This window comes from Podarcis cretensis (genome assembly GCF_951804945.1).
Source record: "Podarcis cretensis genome assembly, chromosome: 8".
NCBI lineage: Eukaryota > Metazoa > Chordata > Lepidosauria > Squamata > Lacertidae > Podarcis > Podarcis cretensis.
The window spans coordinates 77,408,046-77,429,182 of NC_137177.1; the positions used below are offsets into that span (position 1 = coordinate 77,408,046).

Here is a 21,137-nt window from a genome sequence, read left to right on the forward strand (position 1 = left end):
TGCAGATACATTCCTGCTATTGTTGACCACACTGGAGGTCTACCTTGCCAGGGGACGTTTTTGCTTCACCAGGTACTCCGATGCTTGAATCTGAGGGTCTGCTAAATTGCCAGGTCTTCTGTCTGTAAGCAGAAAGACATCTTATCATACAAGAGCATGAGAAGAGGCTGCTGGATCAGGCCAGGGCCCAATCCAGGCCAGCATCCTGTTCTCACAGTGGTATACAGAAGCATTAGTACCTCCCACTGTGGCTGTAGAGCACAGCTATTGTGATTACTAGCCATTGATAGCCTTATCCACCATAAATTTGTCCAATCTTATTTTATAACCCTCCAAGTTGGTGGCTGTCACTGCCCCCTGTGGGAGTGAGTTCCATAGTTTAACTCTGTGCCGAGTGAATAAGCTGTTTCTTTTATCTGCCCTAAATCTTCCAGCATTCAGCTTCCAACTCCAGCTCCCATCAACCCTGATTATTCTCCCTGCTGGCTGAGGGCTGATTGGAGCTGGAGTCCAGCAACCTTCAAAGGGACTCAGGTTTCCCACCCTACATCCAACCAGCTAATTGTTGCAGTCCTGCTATAAAGTTGCAGAGGAGACTTAAGTTTTGCTCCTTCAATTCCTCCAGGGAATCCAGCGCCGGATCACAGTCACCATCATCCATGAGAAAGGAAATGAGCTACACTGGAAGGACGTGCGAGAGCTGGTGGTTGGTAAGTTCTCGTCCCTCTCTTTACTTTTCTGTTACCATCAGGATCCATTCCGGTTCCTCTTCAGACAGTTTCACATTCAAAAGAACAGCAGCCCTTCTGCAAGCAGTGCCAGCTCTCTTCCAAATACACCTCAATATGACCACACTGATTGAACGCTCGTCAGTCTCATGTTAGCCTTTTTTCAAACCATCATTTCTGTTTTCCCTGGCTAAGAAGAAATGGATGTGTGCTGTGTAAGAGCCAGTGTAGTGTAATGGCTAGAGCGTTGGCATGGGACCTGAAAGACCAGGGTTCAAATCCGCCCCCCTCGAGCCTTGAAGTTCACTGGGTGTGACCTTGAGCCAGTCACTGTCTCTCTCAGACTAGTCTGCCTCACAGGGTTGTTGTGGGGATTAATTGAGGAGGGGACGAGATACGTACGCCACTTTGAACTCTTTGGAGAAAAAAGTGGGCAAGAAATGTAGTAAGTAAATAAAACTGCAACAAGCCATTTTGGGGTTTGTTTTTAGTGTTTGGGAAGATCACTTTTGAGTATGGAATGTTATGGTGAGGGGAAGTGTGAAGCTTAAGGAAGCATGGAATGACTGGATAGATGGTGGTGAGAATTTGGGCAATTGGGAGAGAGCAGGGGTGGGATCAGAACCTGTGTGAGTGTCAAAGGAACTTGCATATGAAGGTATGAACATAGAAAACTGCTCTCTCTCTCTCTCTCTCTCTCTCTTTTTTTTTTTTTTTTTTTGAAAAGTGACAGTGTTCCTTCTAGGACAGAATGGATTCAAAAACTGGTTGAATATGCGGAGTTGGACAATTTATCGGAAAAAATGAAAAATAAACCAAAACATGAATTCATTTCTAAGTGGGAAGTAGTTAAAATATATTTGAAAAATAATTGTCACAGTCTAAACTCTGTTGTAGCATTCAAATAACATCTGTAGTAGTTGATAGTAAGAATCGAGACCACAGATAATTAAATATTTATACTTTAGGCTTTGATAACAATCTGACAAGTTTTGGCAATAAGTTAATAATATGTGAAACACGGAGTGGATGGGAAGTTGTACGTAAAGTTAGAAGATATTCTTTATTCTATTCTATTAGATATTTTTTCTTTCTTTTAGTTGATTCATTTTATATTTTTGTATTAATGGATGATGAAGAATGTTTCTTTTGTTTATTTCAATTAAGCAAATATAGATATATAGATATAGATATGAATGAATGAAAGAAAACTGCTTTTTACCAAAATAAATCAGCTTTATTCAGACGTTGGCCTGGTTGGCTTGTATTGCCAAGCAATTAGGGTTATGTGCTTCAACCTTTCCCATCTCCTCTGCAAGAACACCAGGAGCATCTGCTTCCATTAAAGATGCTGTTCCATGTGGGGACCCATGGAGAAATTCATGCTCCCAATCTCACCGAAAGGTCAAGCGGCCTTCCACCTGGACACTGCTTCTGCCTAGTGTGGCTCTAAGCTAAATAAATTCCCATCCTGCATTTTGACTCCCTCCACTTTTTCTTCAGGGCGCATCAGAAACAAAGCCGAAGTAGATGAAGCTGCAGTGGATGCGATCCTGTCTCTGAATATCATCTCTGCAAAATACCTGAGAACTTCCCACAGCTCTAACAGGTAATAGGATTTCCCCAACAGCCTGCCTGGCAAGGCGTAACCATCTCCGCTTGACTCACCTAGGTCAGATATTTGAAGCTGTATGTCAGAAAGGACCCTCAAGCCGAAATCCTTGTATCCTGAGCCAATGTGGATTGAAATTAAAATAAAATAACTCAGAAGAAAGGGTTGGAAGTGTATCTCTTCTCACTTCCTAACTCGTTCGGAAAGTAGTTCCACCCTGGAAGGATTAACGCTTCATTATTTGCTTAAAAGTCATGGGGTAGAAGGACATGTTAGCTGTTGGTCTCTATTGCTTAGGCATCCTGGACACAATTCCCGCCCCCCCCCCCGCCTCCCATCTTGGACGACAACAGGAATGGGGATGATATGGCCCTCCAGGTGTTTGTTGGACTACAGCTCCCACCACCCATTGGCCATGATTCCTGAGGCTGATGGGAGTTGGAGTCCCAACAACAGCTTCCTCTTCCCTGACTAGACAAAGGCAGCTGTGCACTCCCAGCTTGCAGGTGTGGTGCTGCCCTCTTGTGTCATGAAACAGGTACTGACACTAGACTGGTTATTCTATCAGCTCACATGCACACACTACATTTAAAGGACTCTTGTGCCGCTTTTAACAGCCATGGCTGCCCCCGCCCTGCAAAAAACAAACAAACAAAAAAAAACATCTTGGGAAATGTAGTTTGTTAAGGGTGCTTGGAATTGTAGCTCTGCAAAGTGCGGAGTCTCCTAACACTCTTGACGCCCTTAACAAAGTACACTTCCCAGGATTCTTTGGCAGAGAAGCCAAGTAGTATAAGTTTGCTTTAATAGTATGGTGTGGACCTTTGGCTAAGTCAAAGGTTTAGCTCAGGGTTTGGCTCAATCTTTGGGGATGTGGGAGCAGTAACGATTTATTTTGTGCTTTTTAAAAAAGTGTTCTCTATGAAGGTGGGTTTTTTTGGGTTGCTGCTTGCCTATCCTTTCTTTTTTTCTGTTTTCTTTGTCTGCTTGTTTCTTCTCCCTCTCTGCTGTTCTTCCTTTGGGCTGCACTAATAAAAGCTTTCTGTGTCTTCACAGGCTCTTCCTTGATAAGGATATGCCTAGGTATTTTCAGTTTGTTTTCCTTTGTGCATACAGCTTCTGGCTTCAACAGAATGCTTTTATGCCTCTCCCCTTTCCCACCAGTAGTTAGTCCTTAGCAAATCTCCTAGCTCTGCTGTGTGACTCGAGTATTCTGTCTTCTCCTCGTTTCCCCACTGTGTTCAAGAGGCGACAGATGCTCCATTTGTCAGCTGAACAAATGAAAAACACACACGGACCCCTCTTTTCCTCCTCGTGTTCCTTGTACTCTCTCACATTGTGGTTTCCCAATTAAGATCTGGTTACCCTTTTTCTTTTTCATGCTGGCTAGCCTATCCTAGGAGTAACTGTTGCACACAAGAAAAATATTAGTAGTAACAATAATAAATAATTGTATGTTGCTGTCTTATGAGGCACATGGCCCACCTAGTTTTAGATGTAGTTCCAAAAGCTTCTATTTTTATTGCTGGGAGGAGACCACTACCTCTGACCAAAGAAGGGAGGCCTTCTACAACAATGCTTGTCAGTGGTCTGCTCAGAGGTCCATTTTTTTAAAAAAACGATGGCTTTGTTTCTGTTCTGTTCCCTTCAGGACTTTCTACCGTTTTGAGGCGGTCTGGGACAGTTCCCTCCATAACTCCCTCCTTTTGAACCGGGTGACCCCCTATGGAGAGAAGATCTACATGACCCTCTCAGCTTACCTGGAGGTGAGTTATCTCATGTCCCCCACACTGGTTGGATCTGGAATCAGGTGGAAGAAAATATCTTGACAGAGGGTGGTACCCAGTGTTAGTCCTAGAACACTTGCACACTGGTTTAGTTGAGAGGGTAAACAGCTGCATGGCTCTCTTTTCCTTCCAGCTGGACCACTGCATCCAGCCAGCTGTCATCACCAAGGATGTCTGCATGGTTTTCTACTCTCGAGATGCCAAGATTTCACCCCCTCGCTCACTGCGCAGTCTCTTTGGCAGTGGCTATTCCAAGTCCCCAGATTCGTAAGTTGAAAAAGTTGTGTCATGTATGAGCATTGTGTGTATGGGCTGAGGGGTGTGGATTCTGAATGGATCGGCTTGCTCTTCTGCAGGGATAGTTGATTAAATGAGGTGTGGAGATGGAGGTCTCCTAGTGGTATCGTGTTCCAGGGTTGCTGAGGGTCTGCAGTAGGGTCCCTGTCTCCAGTGTTCTAGAGCCACCCAATCAGCATGAAACGAGAGCTTTTTAGCCACTGAGAAGAATTCTTCTCATCCTTTGTGCTCATTGCTACTAATCAGAGTGAAAGGAACACTTGGGAACACTGAAAACACTAGGTGCTTCAGTTTCAAGAGAATGGTGTGCACGTTTATAATATTTATGACATTTCCATACCACCTTTCATTTGATAGGACAGCTTATAATATAAAAGCACAAAAATGCATACCATAGTAAGAAACAAAACACCTCCCCCCAAGTTTCAAAGGCCATAGATTGTTTAATTAGCCAAGGTGAGCCTCCCTGGGGAGAGCATTCCAAAAGTGAGGAGCCGCTGCAGAAAAGGCCCATTCTCGTGTTGCCGCCCTCTGAACCTCTCATGGAGGAGGCACACGAACAAGGGCCTCAGATGATGGTCGTGGTTGGTTACATATAGTGGAATTTCAAGGAAAACACAGCTTAAGTCAGTCTGAAAGAAGATATTGAAACACTCCAAATCATTTGTCCAATACATGCACAGAAAATAGTAGATCTAGCTGAAAGGCAACACACAGAGATCTGCCTTGACCATTACAATACAACCATAATTATTATTGTAATCTTAGTTTAATGTAATGAATTTGTAGTGTAATGAATTCCTATCTGTAGTGTGAGTGTGGGTGGCATATATATTCATGTTTAGGATATATCCTATTTATCTACAATAAGCCTGGAGTGGGGAACCTGCCATCCTTCAGATACTATCGGACTACAACTCCCATCAATCCCAGCCAGCATGGTCAATGGTCAGGGATTAGAGCTCCCTCTGTTTTTTATTTAAACCAGACCTTTTCATTCGGAACCATGAGATTCTGGACTCTGCTGGCTGGAGCTGATGGACCTTGTAGTCCAAAATCTTTTGAGGGTACCAGGTTGGTGAAGGCTGCTTTACCTTCTTTATATCTGAAAATATTATTTTATTTCCTCTGCTTTATTCTGTGCAAACAGCAATCGAGTCACTGGGATCTATGAGCTGAGCTTATGCAAGATGGCAGACACAGGAAGCCCAGGTAAGAGGAAGGCACAGCTTTCCACATTATCATAAAAGTGTGCAAGCAGTCACATTCATCTTCGTTGGTTTATTCGCTATATTTGTATATTCTGCAAAGGCACTTCTCATTTTTTAGAACATTCTGAGGGTCAGGATGGAAAAGGGAGAAGAAAACAATAAGCAAACTGAGGCAGCCCAAACTTTCATAATGTTACATAATGAAGTGATATAATGACCAGATGGAATGGCCAGTGTAGGACAGTTCTTGTGGGGAGGGGGATCTGAAAGGTTATTGGCCCCAGCCAGGCCAACAGAGGAGGCCTCCTTTATTGGCTGCTGATGAGAGAGGAGGAGCCAAACAAATGTCAGCTGGTCCTTATCAGGTCGACAGAGAGGGCTGTGGTCTCACCTGGTTCAGCTGCAGCCAGGTGGTGCTATTTATTGTGTGGGAGTATGACAGGGAGGAAACAAGGAAACCATTGAGGTGGCCAAGAGTTTTGGCAGGAGCGCGAGGTATGGCTTGTGGGGTGAACAGGGAGTGGCGATGTCGGCTCCTGACCACCGGTATGAATTCTTTTGGGTGACGGTTAACTTCAGCCATTTCATTGCTCAGGGATGCAAAGGAGGAGGAGGAAAGTCCTGGACACTTCTGTGGCCTATGTCCGTGGAGAAGAGAACCTGGCCGGGTGGAGGCCCCGTGGAGACAGCCTCATCCTGGAGCACCAGTGGGAGCTGGAGAAGCTGGAGCTGTTGCACGAGGTACGTGTTGAGCAGTGACCTCAAAAGAACCGGCCTTTGGGATTTCTGCAAGGTCCGGCTTTGTCATTTCCCACCCAGCCATGAGATGTAGCCGCCAAAAGCTGCCAGTTAAGCTGCCTGTTACTTATATAGCTGCCTTGTAATCTCCACATGCTTCCCTTCACTACTTAGCTGTTCTGATTTGGAGTCTCAGTCCCCAAATCCTTGGAACAAACATTGTATGTGGTTTGGCAGGGATGTAAGAAGAGTTTGTGATGCAGAAATCAGAGAGAGGAAGACCACCTTGGACACTGTAATGGCTTTTCTTCAATTAACCACACCAGATGTGATGTTTAAGTCAGCTTTATTTTGGTTATAGCAACAGCCACTGGGGAATGAATTCCAAAGACCTCTATTGATAGATCAACTTCTGTAAGCATACATATTAACATATCTAAGCATGTGTGTGCTTTCTAGGTCAACAGGCAGAGGTCACAATTAGGTATTTAGGCAATGAACTTATCAGAAGAGCAAAAAGTAACAACACAAGAACAGAGGAAGAACAAGGCCATAAGCCTATCCATCAGTGTCAGCAAATTCCTTCACACGTCTTCACAGATGTCTTGATTCTTTCTACATCATCTTTTCCCCAACATCATAGAATTATAGAGTTGGAAGGGGTCCCACAGGTCATCTATTTCAATCCCCTGCAATGCAGGGATCTCACCTAAAGCATCCATGGCAGATGGCTTTCCAAATTCTGCTTAAAAACCTCCAAGGAAGGAGAGCCCACCAACTTCCAAGGGAATCCATTCCACTGTTGAACAGCTCTTACCATCAGAAAGTTATTCCTGATGTTTAGTCAGAATCTCCTTTCTTGTAACTTGAATCCATTGGTTTGGGTCCTACCCTCTGGAGCAGGAGAAAAGCAGCTTGCTCTATCCTCCATGTGACAGCTGGATATCTGAAAATGGCTATCATACATCTTAAGCTATCTATCAGTGTATGTATCAATAATTTCTCCACTGCAGCTGATACCATTTCTCTTGCTCTTCAGGTCGAGAAGACTCGCCACTTCTTGCTGCTGCGGGAGAAGCTGGGTGACAGCGTCCCCAAGTCCCTGAGCGACTCGCTGTCCCCCAGCCTCAGCAGCGGGACCCTCAGCACCTCCACCAGCATCTCCTCCCAGATCTCCTCCACCACCTTTGAGAGTGCTGTCACGCCCAGCGAGAGCAGCGGCTACGACTCAGCAGACATTGAGAGCCTGGTGGATCGGGAGAAAGAGCTGGCCACCAAGGTACAAAGCCCATGTCCACAGTGCTGCATCTGAATACCAGAAGGTGTCAAGGTTTTATTCTCTGATGAAGGTTAATCCCAGAGAGCACCCAAGGCTACCCCACAAACATCCTGTCTCAGCAGGGAATTTGAACCCAAGCCAGCAGCCTTTTGTTTCTACACATCCTGTTGCCACCCCTAACTTTTGAATACCTAAAACCAGCAAAACACACAAGCTGCCCCACTTGCTACACAGCTTTGGAGGCTTACGTGGGTCTGAAACATTTTTGCTGCTGGGGTGTGAATGGATGTGATTAGCTAGCGTCTGCCATTAAATACATGGAACCCTCTTGCAAAATCTTTTCAAGACCACACATTTTTTTCTGGTCTACAGGACAGTGGAGGGTGGTCCACTGGGGATAATTGGGCACTATCCCCCCCCCCAACTCAACAAGCTCCCATTTATTTACATCTTCTTAGAAGGAGGCTCTGCCTGTCATAGACTTTATGTTCACCTGTTGTAGCTTTCACTGCCTTGTGCTGTACCAGTTCTGAGGGGCACCATCCACCACTGCAGGAAGACCACATTCGACAGCCTCCCAGCGGACCCAGCTGTGGGTTAGGTTGAAGGCCTGCTGCTTCCCATCTCCTCCTTTGTCCCCAGTGCTAACAGAGATGCTTCTTTCTTCTCTTCTAGTGCCTGCAGCTTCTTACTCACACTTTCAACCGTGAATTTAACCAGGTCTACAACAGCATCAGTGATTGTAAGGTAGGTTTGCAAAACATTAAGAGGAAAAATGCAGACATTTAGCACTGGGGTGGAAATGCTCAAACTACTACTCAGCAGACATTGAAAGCATGATGGATCGGGAGAAAGAGCTGACCAACAAGGTACAAAGCCCACGGCAGTGTCCAAAACACTGAGTTTGAAAACCCCTCCTATCCGGTGTCCTCTGAGATTTCTTGGGGTTTCTGTTTGACCACCCTATGCAGTACTGTTCATTTATTCTTTTATTAAAAAATCCTGGCAGGCTCTGTAGAGCTCACCTCCAGCCTCTTGTGTTCTTCCAGCTGTCCGATATCTCTCCAATTGGGCGGGACCCGTCGGTATCAAGTTTCAGCAGCGCCACCCTCACGCCTTCCTCGACCTGCCCCTCCTTGTCTGATTCAAGATGCAACTCAGTGGATCAAAAGTGAGTTGGTTGCCACCAATGATACATGTCCTGCCTCCACTGACAGAGGCAGGATACCCCCGAGTTTTCTGGGAAGCACAAGTTGGCAAAGTGCTATTGCCCTCAAATTCTGCTTGAGGGTTTTCCCAGAGGCACCTGATTGGCCACTGCGAGGACAGCATGCTGGACTAGATGGGACTTCGGACAAATCCAGTAGGGCTCTTCTTATGAGCTGATAGATGTTTCGTTTCTTTCTTCTAAGCTTCTGTCCCTCAGTAGGCAATCTGTAGCCCTCTTCAGGCCTACTGAGCTTTTCCTCTGGTCTGTGAACTTATTTCACTCTTTCCCACTGGTCATTACTTTCCCTCTGCTAGTCCTGGTACATCCAGACACTGGGCAATGCTAGGGCCTTGGGGGGTCCTTGAATTGGTAGGGAAAGGGCCAGACCTCAGTGGTAAAGCATTGGTTTTGCATGCAGAAGGTCCCAGGTACAGTCCCCAATGACATCTCCTAGTAGGGTTGGGTAGAGCACCTTGAGTGAAGCCCTGGAGAGTCTCTGCCAGTCAGTGCAGACAGTCCTGAGCTAGATAGACCATTGGTCAGGCTTAGTATAAGGCAGCTTCCGATGCACCTAAATTACTGGCTACCTTTGGGCAGCTGCTCAAGAGGTGGAGCTAGCTTATCTGATCATGCCCATACAACTGCTTTTATGTCATTGTTTTCTTTCTGCTTTTCATTCCCATGTAGATTAGTGTCTTGAATAGAAGCAGATGCTCCCAGTCTTTTTGTAGAAGAGACAGGAGAGGCTTATACATATAAACCTAGTGATTTGGCAATACAAGCCAACCAGACCAGTGCTTGAATTAAGCTGATTTCTTTGATTCTTCTGCCTCTCCAGCTGCTTGCTTTGAAATACAACCATTTGTTTTTCTTTCTTAATTAACAAAAGGACCCCAGAAGCAAATTCTCGAGCTTCCAGCCCTGGCCCAGAGGGGGAGCCACCCTTCCAGCTGATGCCACCCATTGAAGCCTCTTACCTGGCGAGAGCAGGCAAAAATGAGTTCCTGAACCTTGTTCCAGATATTGAGGAAATCAGGCCTGGGTGAGACATTCACACTGCAGTAGCTGCTAAAAAATAAAAACCCAACACATGTTCCAGAGCCAAGAGTAAAGCAACAGCTACCCTTTTAGCATTGGGGTGTGTGTATGTGCACAAATATGTGTGTATGCAATTTGTTTCCATATATGTCAATGGGATTTGCAGTCAAGATGAGTATTAGATTGATAGAGGGATTGCCCTTCCTTCCTGCCCTAGTAGCCCAGGGTGGCAAAAAGGGTGGCAAAAATTTAAAAGCAACGAAAAACATTCTAAAACAGATTTAAACATTCTAAAACCAGTTACGATGAAAAACATCTAAAAGCAGTTAGTTTTAAAAATTCTAAAAGTAACTACAAACAAAGACATCCTTCCATCCATTGATCTCAGAGTTCCCACAAGAATTCTCTTGCTACCTGGGTAAACAGGAATGCTTTCAGAGTATACCTCACTAGGGAGGGTGTTCCATACCTGGGAAACCACCACTGAAAAGGGATGTTATCTGCCTCAGGCCTTGGAGAGCTGCTGCCATTGAGCACTAACACTCCTGGGCTAGGTAGACTCAGCATTCTTGAGTTAGTGTCAGGCAGCTTCATTTAACATGCAGGTGGGGGAACTCAGGCCCTCCTGGTGGTGTTGGATAGCACTTCCCATCACTCCTAGCAATCTGGCTCGCGCTGTCTACGGCTGGTGGGCATTAAAATCCAATGAACACCTGCAGGGTCACAGGTTTCCCCATCCCTGATCTGACACTGCCTAAGTCCAGCCACTTTGAATGGCTTGAAAGTAAGCCTGGGTGAGAATGCATGGCTTAAATTGAGGCTGGGCCCTCCTGGATGATGGCCAAGGTTCAGAGATGTTGGTAGTTGTAGCTCAGCAACACTGGGAGGGCCACGCAGGTTCCCCACCCCTGTTCAAAATAGTGATGCCTCTGCTGGCTGTTTCAGGATGGTGACTGCTTTGGCTGACCTTGACTGACCTTGACTGCCTTGGCCCAGTTGTTGCACTTCATTTTCAATTGAAGGTGCTTGGAGAATGGGTCTAGGCAGGAGAAAACGTTGCTGAACTTTGCTAAGGAGTCTAGAAGGAACCATCTGGCCCTCTTGGTCTGTGAGCAGTGGATTCACTGCATCGCCTGGGGCCTCTTGGAACCCATCTCCAGCCAGCTCTGTGTCCTTGAATGCTTTCCTCTTTGCCATTTCTTTCTAGCTCTGTGGTCTCCAAGAAAGGCTACCTGAACTTCAAGGAGCCACTCTCCCCATCGTGGGCCAAGCACTTTGTGGTGGTCCGGCGCCCCTACGTCTTCATTTACAACAGTGACAAGGACCCCATTGAAAGAGGGATTCTCAACCTCTCCACGGCTCAGGTGGAGTACAGTGAAGATCAAGAGGCCATGGTGAAGGTCAGTTGAATGGAGGGTGGGGACACTGCAATCCTCCCATAGGATGTGGGTCTATAATGAAAGGGATAAGATCAGCTCCCTAGAGGGAAAGGCCTTTTCAGGCATTCATTTACACCTGCCAGGATGGAGTTGAGAAGGGAAAGAGTTCCACTTTTCCCCCATTTATGTGTCTTCAGGAAGGGGTGAAGGAATAGAAAACCCAGGGGGAAGAGGGAATGGAATATCTCAAAAGATAGCATGGCTGGTTGGTTGGCACTCTATACTGCAACTTTTTATTGCAATCCCCACATGTGCTGCAAGGATGCAGTAGCAGATGTTTCTGTACTCCTTTTTCCTAAATCAAATTGGGGTGATAAGGCTATGAGGGTGCTATACCCCCCTCATACACACTCTCCAACACAGATCAGAAAGGATTTGTTTTGGCAGGGCCATTTAATCCACCCAAATCTTGGCCACTGGGAGACAAAGATGCTGCCCTTCCTTGATCCCTTTGCAAACCGGGTATCAAATAGCTGCTTTAAGGGCTTCTGAGGATTTGCTGAGCGACTGCTTGCCTTTGTGATTCTAGACACCCAACACCTTTGCCGTCTGCACGAGGCACCGCGGAGTCCTCCTCCAGGCCATCAACGACAAAGATATGAATGACTGGCTGTATGCCTTCAACCCGCTTCTTGCTGGCACGATACGGTATGGCGGGGGAGCCTTCCTCAGCCCGAGGGCCACCTTCCCTTGTGGGCAACCTTCTGTGGTGGGTGGAGCCAGGCAAAAAGTGGGTGGAGCTGTGACTCTTGGGTTACATTCCAGTCACAGAAAATTCTGAAGTTTCCGTCCACAGGCACAGCTCCATCCAGGCAAACAAGAGGTGTGATCAGAGTTCAAGGACACGGTCCAGCCAGGCAAAATCCCTTGACAAGGGTGCAGGGCAGGGGGCAGTGAGTGGGGTGGCCAGGAGGTAGGATGTGGTCTGCAGAGAATGCTGAGGGCCGGGTAGATCCATATGTGGCCCCCCAACCCTCAGATTCCTTGTTCCCACAGTGAGAAAAGAGGGTATAAAAATGAGTGCTAGAAAGAGCTGCAGTCTTGCTTATTTGCTCCTCCTGTCTCCCACACAGGTCCAAACTTGCCCGAAGACGCTCAGGACAGCTGAAATATTGAGTCTCTGTGGGGTTCTCACCCGGTTCCCCAGCCCAAATCTCTTAACACGCCTTCTGATATAGATAAAGCGTTACCTCTCATTTCTCTGTGATTCTTGAATTTCTCTCTCTTTCCTTGTATGCAACCCTGTGGCTTTAACATTCCTCGTCTCTCTCGGTCTCTCCCCACCCCCATCCTCCCTTCAGCACTTTCTCCAGCTATTTTAAACCCCACCACCATCTTTTTATCACCCCTCCCCATGCACATACCTGTGCTGAAAATATTATTAGTAGCATGTGGCCAAACTGAAGAAAGTAACAAGGGGGAGGGGAGTGTTGGTGGTGACTTTCCAATTTATATGCACGACTTTTCTGGGCAAAAAAAAGAAGGGACACCCCCTTTTTTGTTTCTCTGGATGCCCTTTTTCTTCATTCCAATTGACTTTGTGCTACTCTCTGTGATGTGTTTGTCTCTGTCTGGAATACTTTTCTTTTGTTTTGGAAGTCTCTGCACTGCTGCTGCTTTCAAGGCGAGGTCCTCTGCACATAGGCGAATGCAGCTCTTTGTCCACCCCCTGGTCACACCTGGAGTGTGACCAAGATATTTCAAATCTCCTTTTGTGAAAGCAGACTTGCTGGCAAATTTGGACCACTTTCCCACCCTGCCTACTTTGGCTTTTAAAACTTGTTACTTTAAATTTTTAGATTTCAGGGCCGCCTCCCTGCCTCATGGCTCACGAGGCTACAGCCAGACAGGGCTGACCCAAGACATTTTGTCCATCCCCGCCCCCCAGCCATTCCACATTCAGAAGCCAACTTGAATCTTTCTTCAGTGTTGGCAGGACCAGGCAGTTGCATCTGCTGGCAGCAAGCTAGCTTAGAGGGCACGTAACAGGCTACAGTGGCAAGCACACACACACACACACACACACACACACACACACACACGGCTCTGTCCCCCCAATACATCGCCACCACTTCCTGCCCCCAGTTGATTGCATCCAATGTTAGTCCTACTCAGAGTAGACTCACTGAAATTAATGGACACAGTTAATGTAAGTTGATTTCAATGGGTCTGCTCTGAATGGAACTGAACTGCTTGCAACTCTCTTGCTTTGGTTGAGCCGGCCTTTCCAAGCCATCACTTTTTGGAGTGCACTAGGCTCTGCTTTCTTCCCCTTGGCCTGTGCATCACTCAATGCAAGCAAATGAATGAAACTGCCTTTCGGATGCCTTTGATGCCCAGGTGCAAAAACCGTGCATTGCACGGGGAGGTTGAGATTGATGGTTCCCGCCCTTGTGGTCTTGCTGTGCACTGAGATGGGCCCCCATTGGCCTCAGCACATGTGTCACGGGCCCAAAGATAGCTGGCTGAGCTGCGAAAATCCAGCTTGGCCAATGCTGGTCCCTTCTGTGCCAGAGTTCTTCAGTAATGTGAGGCTGGTTCTGTCGTTAGGCAGAGCAATTTGACCTTCACAGGCAGGTGGTTTTTGGTGGGGATGGGGCAGTGGCAGTTAGGTTAACACAGAGGACAGAGCTCTGGGTTTGTGCCCACGTGGGCTGCTCTGCTGCCCTGCTTCCCTCAGGCACCATGAATGAAACCTACAATCCCCAGCTTCTGCACGTAGAAAATATGGGGCGAGTTGTCCTTTGCTTCAGGTAGCAGAATGCTTCCGGCCACCCCCATTTTCCCATCTGTGTCTCTCCAGAAGAGTCCAAAAGGTTAAACCTCCCCCCCCCCCACACACACTTTCCTCTTAGTCGGAACTATGCAGGATATCTCTGATGGCTCCTTTAAGAACAGGACAAGGGCTTTGAAAATTGGGATTCAGTGTGGTTGTATCCTCTTGGAAGAAAGGTTTTTTAAAACTTTGCAAAAACTTGGCTTTTGTGGGGTATTGCTTTAAAACCCACCAGCCCCTCCCAATCAATCAATCAATCAATCAATCAATCAATCAATAAATTCTTTTAAAACCCCCAAATCATTATGCACTTTTTTTTAATAAAAAAAAGCCAAATCAAGATAACCTTTGCCAGCCTGGTGCTCTCCAGATGTTTTGGATGCCAACTTCTACCAGCCAGCACAAGGCTGATGGGAGTTGTCCAAAACATATGGAGGGCACCAGGTTGGCAAAGGCTGAGATGTGAGCAAAAGAGCTGTATTGGGGTCCTTGTGCTTCAGGAAGAGGATTGAAACAAAACGAGCTCCCTACACCTCTGCTTTCTGCTGCATACAAAACGTAGAATCTGAACTAACAAACCTGTTTACATGCTTTCCCTTTTTAATCATTTTGTGTGTCTGAGTAGGAGAGGTTTTTAATTTAGGAACAAATGCCCCTCTCTGGAACTCTTCCACTCATCCTGCAGATTGTAAACATTTTGGGCAATTTTGTAGCCAAGGTAGGTTCACTTTATGCAGTCAGTCTAACCTAGGTATACTGGGTTCTAGGTCTCCCTACATAAATGCTCTTGTTCTAGATGTCTCTTAGGTCTAGTTTTGTGGGAACATCGGCTGAGATTTTTAACTGGTGTTTGGGGCTGTGCCACTTGAGATCACAAGCTGGGGCCCTGCACAAATAGATCCTTGTGCCTATCAAAATAGTTCCCTGAACATAGAAAACCAGAATATTCTAACCCTTTTCCCTGACATGCTAGCTTTTGGCATGCTTGGAATTATTTTACATGGAGGAGCATTCCATCATGCAGGCCTATGTCTGAAGTCTGGAGCGGTGCAGGCAGACCTCATGCTCTGTATGTAAGAACCACAATTAAGCCCTTCTTGAGCTCCCCACTAAGATTCTAAGTTTCTATTTCTTGTGAGGTGAACTTGTGTTGTTAGGCTGATTTTTCTTCAGTGGGGCCTTCTTTGCCCTCCTCTTTCTCCTTTCCAAGCTGGCTTTTACTCCTGTGGCTCACTGTGATCAAGGAGGTGATTTAAAGAGCAATTTCAACCTTGTGGTTCAGAGGAACCAAATTTGCATGTTGGCATTTTTTTATGCAGCTTATAAAAGCCATCTAGTTGGGGGTCAGCTCAGGGAGGAAGTTTACCTACAAACCACAGTACTGAACAGAGACATGCAGGCTTTAAGCACCATAGGATTTTTTTCATCAACAGAGCAACCTCGCTGCATTATTTTGGGGGGGTGGGGTGGGGGAGAAAATGTTTTGGCTCTGCCGTGTGACATCAGGGAGTGTGCAGTGGTGCAGCGCCAGGACAGATGGGGCTCTATTTAACATTACCCTCCTCTCTTTCTCTCTCTCATATAACTAAGTGCTTAGGTTGGAACTCCTCCTGACACTTTCTGTGGGTCTTGTGTACAACCTCTGTGCAGGGAAAAAAAGGGACCATCCTTGGAGGCCCAGATCATGGCATGGGGTCTGTTTGTTCAATGTACTCTGATTGTGTAAGTCTCAGCATAGTGATTAACGTTCCTTATACAACGGACACAGTCCTCACTGCCAACGCGTGTGCGCATCGATCGAGGCTGCTGGTTCAGGAGCTAAGCCGATTGTGCGATGGTTTTAATGATGGACTTAAAAGGTTTTATGTGGGGTGCTAAGTTGCCGTATCTGCTGCCTCTGACCAGTAGCAGAAGTGGGGCGAACTGTGTGGAACCAGGAAACACCCCCCGGGAGGACATTTCCTGGAAATATTATGTGTACACTAAGATAACTTTCAATGTATTTGTTTTATTGTTTAAACTTGGAACAAAACTAGCCTGCAAAGTCTTTGCTTTGGGAAGGAGGCCACTATGGGTGGACTATAAATAAGCATTAAGGGGCTCTTCTTAAGCAGGAAGAGCAAGTGGATGGTAGTGGAAACCAGGTGTGTCATAGCATACTCATAAGCTGGGAATTGTAGTGTCTTATATAAAGGTCATATGTCTATTAGGTCAGCTTAGGTTGGTTTATATATGTAGCTCAGGTCGGCAAGAGGGCAAACATCCATTCTAAGCCACTGCTGCATTGGCCATTACAAGAGCAGAGCTGTAATCTGCTTTGGAAACAAGGTGACACAAAATTGTTATTTTTTCTTTTCACAGCTGGTCCCTGGTCAGGCACTGTGAGCAGTCCCTTGCCCATTATAAAATAGTTCCTCTTGGCCAGGTGTCCCCCAAGCAAACAGAAATGAAATATTTTCCCTTGCATCTTAAATTTGGTCCTAAGTTTTCCAAATTCCAGGAAAGAATGTGAACTATGGCGAAAGGAGAGGGTGAGAATCCAACCAGAGAGGTGCCAAAGCTCTGTTCACTGTCACAGTCCTAGAGTCAGCCAGCTCTTAGGACCCGCCTACCTTCTGGAGGCTCTGCCCCATGCCATGGGCCAGCCAACCCACAGAGCATGGGGCTGCAAACACAGAGCAAGCTTTGAGATCACCTTTCACCTCCTGGTGGGATTTCCACTTTTCTCATTCAAAGAAACAATTTTTTCCTAATGAAAGCAAAAACTGACCACGCTGGGAGCTGTAATGTTGGAACTTGAAAGTCATATATATACTAGTTGAATCATAACCTTATGAACCTTTTAATATGGGTTTTCGTTTGAAGCAATGCACTTTAACCTTTCAGGCCAGTGTCCCCATTCTGGATGTTACGGAAGGGGGAGGGGGTGTCAGGCTCCAAACCTGTGGGAAGGTTTCTCCAAACACCCCTCCCACAAATCCCCCTGAGGGCATTTCAAAGCAAAGACTTTATTCGCTGCTGCTTTACTGTCTAATAATTTACAGGGAATATTTAATTTGTTTTTGTTTTTAAAGTATATGTAAAGTAATGTGTATTTATGCATCTGTAGTTTATATTGCACACTAAAAGCAGGACGTCCTCTGGGCTGATCTGCCCCTTGGCATGTTCTGCCGTCACTTAATACTGTCTATTACTGCCTATGCATCAAGTGGTACAGTCCTCCTCTGCATTAACAGCTGGCTGGATTTTTGTCATTCTCTTGGTTTTGTTTCTTTTTAACATGCTGCTTTAAAAGAACGGGAATAAAACTAATTTTTTTTGCTGCTCTGAGGGTTTTTTTGTGAATGTATGTGAAACTGGACTTCACCTCGTGCGTGTGGGTATCGCATTACTCCACAATGGCTCACTTCACCTTCACCTTCACCCTCGCCCTCCTCCCCAAGTCCACAGACCCGTCAGTCCTTCTGACGTCACAGGAATGTATCCAGATTTGTGCTTCCTTATACTAGAAACATCAGCCATTGGTGGAGGGTGGGGCCAGAAGCAGACGTTTAATTTCTTTGGTTCAGGAGGCCATTTGCGAGTTTGAAGTGCAGCCACTGATGACCAGTCTGATAATACTTGAAAGAAGTCTTGTGGTTGTGCTGGTGTTCGTTTTAAGGCCTGTACCCTTTTTTTGTTGTTGTTGAGCAAAAGGGACAGCCCCTGTCTCTTGGCGAAAGGGGAGGAGTTGTTCCGCCTTCTATATGGCTGACTCGTGGGCCTCATCCAGGGAGGCTCTGAGTGATGTCTGCTAAAGCTAGAGAAGATTACATGTGCTCATCCCACCCAGAACAGTTCTTGTGTGTTGTTTTCCTTCCCCCTATTTATTGACAACCTAAATTCCATGTGCTTTCCGCATACACGTCTTTCTCATTGGGCATTTGTATGTTTAAGTGGTTCCTTCTTCCCGTTGCCCACAGACAAACATGCGCCTCGTCAACACAGACCACCCCTCCACCAACCACAGTCACCTGCACAACATAGGTGGCTTTCTGGAACCGATCCCTTACCCCTTCTCTTTCATTTTTTAAATTAAAAATCAGTCTTTCCCTGGTTGAAAGGAATACATTCACAACACTGTACTTTTTTTATTAACTGACTTTGTTTTGTCTTTTTCTGTTCCTTCCCATGTTTTATTTTGTAAATATATCTGATGTTCGGAGCTTGGGTATACAAAATGTAAATATAGTTCATGTATTTGTACTAATTCTGATCCATCTTGCTGTATAGCCTTTAGGTGTGCAATGCAGATAACAATATCTAACTCCGTGTATGGTAACCTTGCACCACTGAACTGTTAGTGAACGAGGTGAAAAAAAATAAAGATTAAAAAGCCAGTGGATTAAACAAATTTCAGCTCCGTGTGTCTTTTCTTACCTCATCTTGCAAGAGGCTATTTGGGCCCCTCCAAATTGGTGGTTTTGTTTGTTTGCAGGTGTATCCTGCAATTTATTATCCGGGGCTTGAATGCACAATGACTCTGAAAGGGCACCAGATTCCCCCTCCTCTATACCAAGAAACTAAGTCCATCCTGCTAGCCTGCCCAGCCCTACCTTAAATAGCCATGAGACATAACAGAGCCTGCTGGTCAAGCCAATGGCTCATCTAGTCTGGCAGCATCCTGATCTCACAGTGGCCAATTAGATGGGGTGGGGAGGGAAAGAACTTTCTATACCAGGTTGAGGTCCTTGGAGAAACCATGGAATATAAATCTAACAAATGAATTAATTTAAATAAGTAAAAATACATCTGGTATCACCAGCCTGAAATCTTCACCTAGTGCTGAACTGTTACCAGAAAGCTCACTCCCAGCATTCAGGACCAGTAGAACTGGAAAAGCTCTTAACCTCTGCTGGCTTAGTACTTGGTAGAGCAGTGCACTTTTGAAACCACTAAAAACAACTGAGGGAAAGGGAAAGAGAATGTCCATACATGTTTTGATCTGCTCTTCTTTTGTAGCTATTAATATGAGGGGGGAAACAAAGAATAGCTATGATTAGCCATCACTCATCATCTTGGGACTTGAAAGGTGCTGCAGTGAGGATGCTAGCTACACCCTTAACACAGTGCAGTTAAACCATGGAACTCGCTCCTAAAGGAGACAGTGTTGGTCTCCAAACCAAGTGACTTTGAAAGAGGATTAGACAAATTCATGGAGAGGGCTATTGATGGCTATTGCTCTCCTCCAAAGTTGCTGGAAACCACAGAAGGGGAGAATGTGCTTGTGTTCAGGTCCCGTTTGCCTACTTCAGTGAATCAAGTTAGGCTGAGAGACTATGACTGACCCAAAGTCACTGAGTAACCCTGGTCATCCAGGCCCTAAGCCAACAAACCACTACACCACAAAGCGGCAAATCCAGGTGACCCAATTACAGCTGATGGGGAGGTATTGTGCAACAAGCTCATTCCCCCCAAATACAGTGGTACCTCGGGTTACAGATGCTTCAGGTTACAGACTCCACTAACCCAGAAATAGTACCTCAGGTTAAGAACTTTGCTTCAGGATGAGAATAGAAATCGCGTGGCAGCGGGAGGCCCCATTAGCTAAAGTGGTGCTTCAGGTTAAGAACAGTTTCAGGTTAAGAACGGACCTCCAGAACGAATTAAGTTCTTAACTCGAGGTACCACTGTGGTAAGGAAAGTGATGGAGAAATGTGCCAGGGAGCATGGCATAACTCTTGCTTTGATGCAATGGTCATCTAAGCCCCTTGCAAACAAATTGGAATGAATGCTCATGAAATAGCCAGTGTCGTATAATTTCACTGCAAACAGATCAGAATGAATGTTCAATAAAGAGGCTGCCTGCAAGTACCCTAGGTCAAATTTCTGAAAACACCCAGCAAGGAAACTTCAAACAGGGAACTGTCTGATCTTGTCAAAGGGATTTAAGTTACATAACCTCCAGAAACAAGGAAGAGAAAGCCAGAGGGACCAGGCCACACAAGTCAGAAATTGCGATTGTGAACATGCCTCTGGCACTCTGAGCATATGTGTGTATAAAATCATGTGCCTAGAATGACATTCATGTGCTGCTGTGTTTGGTGGTTCAGCAGCAGAACAGCTGCTGTTCAATCTAAGAAGCTGCCTTTGATTGGTCCAGGAAGCCCAGAGCTCTTCAACCTCCTGCTACTGCTTTTAGAAGATTCTGCGGGGCTAAAAGTGGGGTGTGTTGGGGATTCATGAAAACCCCTCTCTCCCTCTCCCCTCCCATAAAGTACTGTTTCCATGGCATGAAACTTGCTTCTGTAGGAATAGTCATAACTCCGTGGTGGGACACCTGCTTTGCATTTGTTTGACTGCAAATCCATCCAAATATTTTTGACAGGTGGGGAACTTTCTTCAGCTTGAAGCCCATATTCCCTTTCAGAGAACTTTCTGGAGGCTTTACATTGGTGGGCACTGGGCAAGATCACAAAGGCCCCATTTGCACTGACTTTCCAAGCACTACCATACCACTTTCAACAGTCAAGGCTTCCCCCAAAGAATCCTGGAATCTGGCTTGTTATGGGTCCTGAGAGTTGTTTGGGGACTGCTGTTCCCCTCCCAGAGCCAGTCCCCAGAGAGGTTTAACAATCAGTTCTTCCTCCTAGGATACACTGGGAGTCGTCATTCTGGGAAGGGAATAAGGGTCTCCTCACAACTCCCAGCACCCTAACAAACCACAGTTCCCATGATCCTTTGGGGAAAGCCATGACTGTTTAAAGTGGTATGACAGAGCTTTGAATGCATAGTGCTGATGGGGTCAGAGACAAAAGCAGGTGGAGTAAGAATGTGGCTTACCTTTGCACACATCTGGCAAGCAAGAGGCAAGATCGCAGATACGCCCCAAGTCTATTTAAATATGGTGCCATTTATGGTTTTAATGGCAAGCCTTGCTCGCTGAGTGCATAAACCCTTACAGCCCGAGAGAGAGGGAAAGGGAGCCGGCGAACTACCCAATCCCTCGAATGCATGACTTTGAACCATTGCAAAAAAGAAAA

At 46.0% G+C, this 21,137-nt stretch overlaps 1 protein-coding gene across 8 annotated transcripts in view; it reads left to right on the forward strand.

Moving 5' to 3' along the window:
* Nucleotides 1–18,508, forward strand: part of KIF1B (kinesin family member 1B) — a 139,787-nt gene extending 121,279 nt beyond the window's left edge. For all 8 annotated transcript variants that reach the window (XM_079986704.1, XM_079986705.1, XM_079986706.1 and 5 more), the window contains 14 exons: nucleotides 6–72; nucleotides 626–710; nucleotides 2,232–2,337; nucleotides 3,992–4,106; nucleotides 4,261–4,394; nucleotides 5,575–5,636; nucleotides 6,231–6,376; nucleotides 7,413–7,652; nucleotides 8,328–8,399; nucleotides 8,702–8,823; nucleotides 9,752–9,904; nucleotides 11,108–11,300; nucleotides 11,869–11,987; nucleotides 12,413–18,508. In XM_079986704.1, coding sequence (XP_079842830.1) covers nucleotides 6–72; nucleotides 626–710; nucleotides 2,232–2,337; nucleotides 3,992–4,106; nucleotides 4,261–4,394; nucleotides 5,575–5,636; nucleotides 6,231–6,376; nucleotides 7,413–7,652; nucleotides 8,328–8,399; nucleotides 8,702–8,823; nucleotides 9,752–9,904; nucleotides 11,108–11,300; nucleotides 11,869–11,987; nucleotides 12,413–12,455 — 1,657 coding nt within the window. In that variant the 3' untranslated portion in view covers nucleotides 12,456–18,508. The remainder of the gene's footprint in view (nucleotides 1–5; nucleotides 73–625; nucleotides 711–2,231; nucleotides 2,338–3,991; nucleotides 4,107–4,260; nucleotides 4,395–5,574; nucleotides 5,637–6,230; nucleotides 6,377–7,412; nucleotides 7,653–8,327; nucleotides 8,400–8,701; nucleotides 8,824–9,751; nucleotides 9,905–11,107; nucleotides 11,301–11,868; nucleotides 11,988–12,412) is intronic.
* Nucleotides 18,509–21,137: the final 2,629 nt, after the last annotated feature.